This window comes from Neophocaena asiaeorientalis, unplaced genomic scaffold (genome assembly GCF_003031525.2).
Source record: "Neophocaena asiaeorientalis asiaeorientalis breed wild unplaced genomic scaffold, Neophocaena_asiaeorientalis_V1.1 scaffold327, whole genome shotgun sequence".
In the NCBI taxonomy this organism is placed as follows: Eukaryota; Metazoa; Chordata; class Mammalia; order Artiodactyla; family Phocoenidae; genus Neophocaena; species Neophocaena asiaeorientalis.
In genome coordinates, this window is record NW_020174560.1 from 7781084 (window position 1) to 7787947 (window position 6864).

Sequence of the window (6864 nt, forward strand, 5' to 3'; positions counted from 1 at the left end):
CTAAACGCGGTCTCCCGGCACTCTCCCCAGCCGGGGGATGCAGAATGGTTTACAGAGGGACCGCGAGCCGCTGATTGGTCGCAGGCCGCCGTGACGTCGGCGGGCGCTGCATTAAGGCGAGGGGGCTTCCAGAGCCCAGCCAACAGCCAGGAGCAGTGACCGAGCCGCCGGAACTGGGGAGAGACGCGCCGGGGCGGCGGACTGGGCCAGGAGACCAGGGACAGAGGGACGCTTGTCCGGGGACAGCCTACAACGAACTGCGGCCCGGAAGGCGAGAGCGGCGGCCCGTGCCGAGCTGTTCCAGCCGCACAGAACTGTAGCCGCTGCACCAGGACGTTTTTTAAAAAGCTCTTCAAGCTACTCCCCCTCCCCCCGACTCCTCCCGCTGCAAAAGAAAAGAAAAAAAAAAAAAGGAAGGAAGGAAAGAGGCTAGAAAGGAAACCCAGATTTGCCATCACAACGAAAAAAGAGGGGAAAAGGAAAAGAAAAGTCGAGAGACTGTGGGGTTGCACGCAGGCAGCTGGAGCGTGGGCCGAGCGATGTGGGGCTGCGCGCCCAGGCGGCCGCGAGTTGCTACTGGAGCCACGATGCACGGCCAGGCGCGGTGAGGAGCCAGACGGCACCCCCTCCCCGAAGGAGTCCAGGCGCAGGGAGGGCCGTCCCGAGGAGACGGAGGCCGCCAGGCAGGCCACGGGCCGAGGTGACGGGGCTGGGGCGGTGGGGAGCGGGCGCGCGCACCTGGCTGCGTCCGCCCGGAGTTGTCCCTCTCACTCTCGATTGACACAAACACTTCTCCAGAAGGGGGGAAACCTAAGTAACAACAACAATCAACAACGAGATCTTCCTCCTTTCCTCCCTCCCTCCCTTCCCCCGCAGCCTGCCCCCGCCCCCTCCCCCAGGCCCACCGCAGGCTCCCAGGGCGTCCCGACCCGTTGCGCGAGGCCGACAGTTTAGGATCCAAAGCTTCCCGACTCGTTTGGTTCTTCTGTTTTTATAAAAAGAGGAGGGGAAATTCCGGTGACGGGCAGCCCTGCACACACACACACCCGCCCTCATACCCCGACAAAAGCAGATGCACTTTGACTTCTGACAGCTCTACCTCAAGCCCGAGAGAACTCAGCGGCGCTTTCCCTGCAAGCCGAGCTCGCCGCGTCGTCCTCTTCCTTCTCCGACTGCGTTTTATTTATTTATTTCCGTTCCCGTCGCCGTTCTCGGTGACCTTCACTCCTTCGCGGGCTCTGGGCAGAAGAGTCGCTTTCTCGCCCGCCTGAGACTCTTTCCTCGCCCCAGGAGCGGCGGCGGTGCTGCTGTGCCCCGGGGCCCCGGGACTGTCGGGCTGCACACTCCACCGAGGCGCCCCCCGACCCTCATCAGCCTCCTCCCTCTCTCTGATTTTCCGGCGCGGGTTTCGGTTTGCACTGCCAAGTGTGTCTCCCCATTTTGGAGGGGCTGGGGAGTTCCTGCCGGTCGTCTTGGTGAATCATCCCCTCGGCTCTACCTGCGCTTCTCTCTCCGGGCCTCACCCGACCAAACCAAAGACCATGGTGCACTGTGCCGGCTGCAAAAGGCCCATCCTGGACCGCTTCCTCTTGAACGTGCTGGACAGGGCCTGGCACGTCAAGTGCGTCCAGTGCTGTGAATGTAAATGCAACCTGACCGAGAAGTGCTTCTCCCGGGAAGGCAAGCTCTACTGCAAAAACGACTTCTTCCGGTGAGTACTTACCTCGCGCGCCTCTGCTGCTCCTTCCCCGCGGGCCCTTCCCAGCCAGCTTCGGATCAGAGGTCAGCGTGGCCGCGGCGGCCGCGTTAGGAGCTGCCTTTGGAGAGGGCAGCCAAGTCCCGGGGGCTCCCGCCTCTTCACCAGCTGGCGCGCTGGGCTCCCCGGGACGCGGCCTGCTTTCGTCCTGGAAATTGTGGGTCCGGGCTTGGTTGCACGTGCCTGGGAAGAAAGGGTCTGAGCTCGCCTCTGAGCCAGAAGCCTCTCCAAGCTTGGAAAGAGGTAGCTCAGCCTCAGGAGGTGTAGCCCCGGCTCCTGCCTTTCCCCTTGCAGAGCTCTCCAGCGACTGCATCCTCCGGGCCTCCCGGCTTTGCTCGTCCTCCAGGCTGAGCTTAGAAGCCCAGGCTAGCTCCATGCCACTGTCTTTTCCGTCTCCGAGAAGTCTTGGCGGGAACCGCCGAGCCTTTTGCATGGAGTGTCTGAGTCGCCTGCGGTGGCAGCGGCAGGGAAGCGCTCGGCCACGGTGCCTATCCTGCACGCCCCAGGGTCTTCCTGAAACCCGGTTGGGCCTCCCAGCGCCGACCTGGGCACACTACTGCACGGTAGCCTAGACCTTACCCGGCTGCCTGGGTTGGCGGGAGGTTCGGCCTCCGCCCAATGCCGACCTCAGCTCTGAGGCGCAGGCTCCGCTCGGAGCCCTCCCAGGCTCTGCCCACCACAGCCCGCCACCTCCTTGCCGAAACCTGGGGGAAAGCCGAGACCCGGGTCGTCGGAGCCGGGGGACTTCTCCCGACAACCCTCCTCCGTTTAGCATTTTAATTGAATCCTCTTAAAGTTACTATCTTGCCACCAAATCCACACAACACACAAGTCAACAGAGAACTGGAGCAAACTCGAATTGAAATTCCCTTGTGCCCGTTTGAAATCTCCCAGTTTACTTGGCTGACTTGGTGTCTGCTTTTCTCTGAGTTTGTGGTAACAGATCAAACTGGGGGACAGAGTGGGGGTTCGAAGCCACCCGGGTCGCTTTGCTCAGAGGCCTGGGACGCGCTGTCCCCAGTGCATCCCCGGGACGCACGGCTCTGGTAGCGGCGGACCATGGAGCAAAGCTCTGTCCGCTGGTATTGCCGAGAGCAAGCGCAGGCTGAGCCTCTTGGGCCTCCGCCGGTGCTGCCGGGCTTCCCGCTACTGGCGGGAGCCGAGCCAGGGAGCGGCGAACGGTGCCGACTGCCAGTGGGCCCCAGAAGCCTGGCTCCCGCGAAGCGCGGCCCGGCACCTAGAGCCCCCATGCGGTCTAGCTTGCGCCAACCTGCTGGGCTTTGGGCTTGAACGTGGCGACGGCCTGGCTGTGGCCATCCGGGCTCGCCGCGGCTGTTTGTTTACCCGCGGCTGGACCGGACCTTGCCAACCCCGAGCCCGTGTGCGCCTTCTTTTTCGACGAAGGAGAGGCAATATAGAGAAAAGCGGTGATCGAGACGCATTTGTATGGCGCTCTAATTTTGTTCTCTGAATCTAATCGGAAAATAGGTGCCTCCCTCTCCCTTCCCGTCGCCACCTTGCCGCCTTCTTCGGCAGCGCTTTTTCCCTCTCTGACAACGCTGGGCGTGAGGCTAGGGGTGGGGGCAGCTTGAGCTCCTTACTCCATCATTCTAACCATGTGTATCAACTCCCTGACTTCTCACTGGTGCCCCGCACTTTCTCCTGCCTTCTTGCCTGCTTAATCGGCATTCTGCCTCTCTTTGGCTCTCCCTCTCTTTCTCCTTTTCCTCTTTCCTATTCTTCTTCCTCCACTTTCTTTCTCTATCGCCTTTCTCCCTGTTTCTGTCTTCCCTTGGTCCTCGCCAACCCGCCCCCCTGCAGGTGTTTCGGTACCAAATGCGCAGGCTGCGCGCAGGGCATCTCCCCTAGCGACCTGGTGCGGAGAGCCCGGAGCAAAGTGTTTCACCTGAACTGCTTCACCTGCATGATGTGTAACAAGCAGCTCTCCACCGGCGAGGAGCTCTACATCATCGATGAGAACAAGTTCGTCTGCAAAGAGGATTACCTAAGCAACAGCAGCGTCGCCAAAGAGAACAGTCTTCACTCAGGTGAGGCCCTAATTCCCGGCTCCTTAGGGGCGGGTGGGTCCTGGGGGAGGAAGGCCTGCCAAGGTTGCTGCTCACCTGTCCCTTCCCTCTCCCCAGCCACCACGGGCAGTGACCCCAGTTTGTCTCCGGACTCCCAAGACCCGTCGCAGGACGACGCCAAGGACTCAGAGAGCGCCAATGTGTCGGACAAGGAAGGCGGCAGCAATGAGAACGACGACCAGAACCTGGGGGCCAAGCGGAGAGGGCCGCGCACCACCATCAAAGCCAAGCAGCTGGAGACGCTGAAGGCCGCCTTTGCCGCTACACCCAAGCCCACGCGCCACATCCGCGAGCAGCTGGCTCAGGAGACTGGCCTCAACATGCGTGTCATTCAGGTCAGGGCCCGAGCGTGCCACTCAGTTCTCTAGAGACCCACACAGCTACTCCGTGCAGGCCGAGCTGGGGCGGGGGGCTGTTTTGAGGAGGAGAGTGAGTCCCTGTAGGCTGGCGGAGGGGGAGGTAGAGGCCCAGACACAACCCTACCCGGTTCGAACTTCAAAGCGTCGCCAGATGGGTAGAGCATCTGGAATTCCCTATACCTCCTCGTCTTCCTGGTCCAGCACAGGTGAGAGTGGTGACGGTGCGGGAGGGACGGGGAGCATGAGGCTGGAGGAGGGGACACTGTCGGACACCGCAACGGAGTTGGGACCTATCTGTCTGCACTGCCACCCCTGTTCGGGAGGAGCTAAGAGGTCACTGTGCCTCTCGGAATTAATCGGTTCCACTGGCTTCTGCACAACGTGATCTCCCTCTGCGGGTCCCCACCCCCAACTTTGTGGGTCTCTTGCCCCAGTTAAACAAGCCCCAGAGCAGAGACTTCCCCTCCGAAGAGAGGTGGGCTGTCCAGGTTTGAAGGGAAGGTGGTCGGGGTGGGAGTCAGCTGTACCTCGGCCTGTCCAGAGTAGCACGGGATGGGAGGTGGCCATCCAGGCAGCTGCGCAGGTGCCCGCTGTGAGGTCTTGAGGCTGCATGTGAACCGGGCCCCAGTCTTGGGCCCAAGGTTAGGTGTCCGGTGCCTGGAGGCTCTGCGGGGGTATGGGTGGGTGTGCCGGGAGGCTGTGTGCATGGGCACACTCTTCAGGCTGCCCTCCACGGGGGCCCTCTGCCTCTGAAAGGTTGTGCGATCTTGTGCGCAGGTGAAGGGGAGGCTGCCTGTCTGTGTCACTACCAGTGAAAGGCTGTGGATAAGTACGTTTGGCACTGGGAGATTGTACGTGGGTGGAAAAGGAGACTGTGGGTTTTGGTGTCACTATCTTTGGGAGACTGAGTGTCAACAGGAGGCTGTTTGGATCCCTGTCACTGTCATGCGGCGGATGGGGCTGCCAGGGTCCCTGAAAGGGAAGCTATGTGTCTGATACTATTCGGGGAGGTTGAGCCTCGGTGTGTACAGCCCCCGGGAAGCTGTAACTGTGTCGGTGGAATTATTAGAAACAACTCCAACTGCCTCATGTTGAGCAGGGCGGCTTGCCCAGTTCCTCTGACGGGAATCCTGTTCACCGTGGGCTCAAGGGCCACCCTGCGCGGTCCTACTCAGAGACCGCGCCCCCACCCCCACCCCCGCCATATACAACACACAGACACACCACACGGCCCGGAATCCGCGAGATAAGTGGTGAGGGGCCAGGTCCGGCCGCGCACCCGAAGTCGGAGGTGGCGTCTCCGGGGCCTCACCCCCGCCCCCCCCGGCGTGTGTGCTTCAGGTCTGGTTTCAGAACCGACGGTCCAAGGAACGGAGGATGAAGCAGCTAAGCGCGCTGGGCGCCAGGCGCCACGCCTTCTTCCGCAGTCCGCGCCGGATGCGGCCGCTCGTGGACCGCCTGGAGCCGGGCGAGCTCATCCCCAACGGGCCCTTCTCCTTCTATGGAGGTGGGTGCGCTGCCTAGGGGCAGGGCGCGGGCGGGGCGCGGGCAGGGCGGGCGGGGTTGGCTTCGTCGGAAGCGGGTGGCAGCGCAGAGGCGCTTCTGGCTTTCTATAGAGAAGTGGAGAGTAGGGAAGAGATGGCTGGAGGCTGGGGAGTAAATCGAGGGGAGGTAGTGAGACCGGACCGCATTCCCGACCCTGAATGAGGCGAATGGGCAGGTAGGGAGCAGCTCCAGCGTTCGCACCCAGCCTTCTCCGTGCTTCCGGCCCGGCAGGGGAGCCGGGCGAGTGGCGACTTCCCCGAGTCGCCCTCCCCAGCCGGCTTGCGCGCACGCCTTCCCGCCTTGTCACCTTGCCCCACCCAGGGCCCCGCCCTGACAGCCTCCTCTCTGCTCCGCAGATTACCAGAGCGAGTACTACGCTCCCGGAGGCAACTACGACTTCTTCCCGCAAGGCCCCCCGTCCTCGCAGGCTCAGACGCCAGTAGACCTGCCCTTCGTGCCGTCGTCCGGGCCTTCCGGGACACCCCTGGGTGGCCTGGAGCACCCGCTGCCCGGCCACCACCCGTCGAGCGAGGCTCAGCGGTTCACCGACATCCTGGCGCATCCTCCCGGGGACTCGCCCAGCCCCGAGCCCAGCCTGCCCGGGCCTCTCCACTCAATGTCGGCCGAGGTCTTCGGGCCCAGCCCACCCTTCTCGTCGCTGTCGGTCAACGGCGGGGCGAGCTACGGAAACCACCTGTCTCACCCCCCCGAAATGAACGAGGCGGCCGTGTGGTAGCGGAGTCGCGCACGATACGCGGAGTTCGTGGTTGTACAGAAACGAACCTTTATTTAAGAAAAACAGAAAAAAAAATTAAAAAAAACATAAAAGCAAGTCATCCCCCCCACTTCCTCCAGCTTGGGGGGTCATTTTCCGTCTGGGGAGACCGGATGGGAAAGGGGGACACGAAATAGAATCCAAATCCGCCTGGAGGTAAAACTGGGATCCGTGCGCTGGCTGGCAAGGTGCAGAACTGGGGCTCCCGCAGGGAAACGCAGACCTCTCCCCACCTCCCGCCTGGACCCGGATTCTTGGACAGACACCGCCGGGGTGAGCGAGAGCCCGACGGGCTGCATAAAAACACCCACGGCAGCCGCGGGAGGCGGCCAGTCGGTGGTG

The 6864-nt window shown here is 62.5% G+C and overlaps 1 protein-coding gene across 2 annotated transcripts; it reads left to right on the forward strand.

The window, feature by feature from the left end:
• Positions 1 to 127: 127 nt before the first annotated feature.
• LHX1 (LIM homeobox 1) lies at positions 128 to 6549 on the forward strand. Of its 2 annotated transcripts, none has more exons than XM_024757724.1 (6): positions 128 to 700; positions 1094 to 1711; positions 3578 to 3804; positions 3901 to 4178; positions 5544 to 5709; positions 6104 to 6549. In XM_024757724.1, the coding sequence occupies exons 2-6, from the start codon at positions 1542 to 1544 to the stop codon at positions 6481 to 6483; spliced, it is 1221 nt and encodes a 406-aa protein (XP_024613492.1). In that variant the 5' UTR covers positions 128 to 700; positions 1094 to 1541; the 3' UTR covers positions 6484 to 6549. The 2 variants fall into 2 exon arrangements, with proteins under 2 accessions (XP_024613492.1, XP_024613493.1); XM_024757725.1 differs by having other exon boundaries at positions 128 to 604.
• The last annotated feature ends 315 nt before the right edge of the window (positions 6550 to 6864 follow it).

Coding starts and splice junctions, on each gene's coding strand:
- LHX1 (XM_024757724.1), top strand. CDS start 1,542: ATGGTGCACTGTGCCGGCTGCAAAAGGCCCATCCTGGACCGCTTCCTC. Junction 3,805..3,900: donor AGAGAACAGTCTTCACTCAG/GTGAGGCCCTAA, acceptor CCCTCTCCCCAG/CCACCACGGGCAGTGACCCC. Junction 5,710..6,103: donor GCCCTTCTCCTTCTATGGAG/GTGGGTGCGCTG, acceptor TCTGCTCCGCAG/ATTACCAGAGCGAGTACTAC.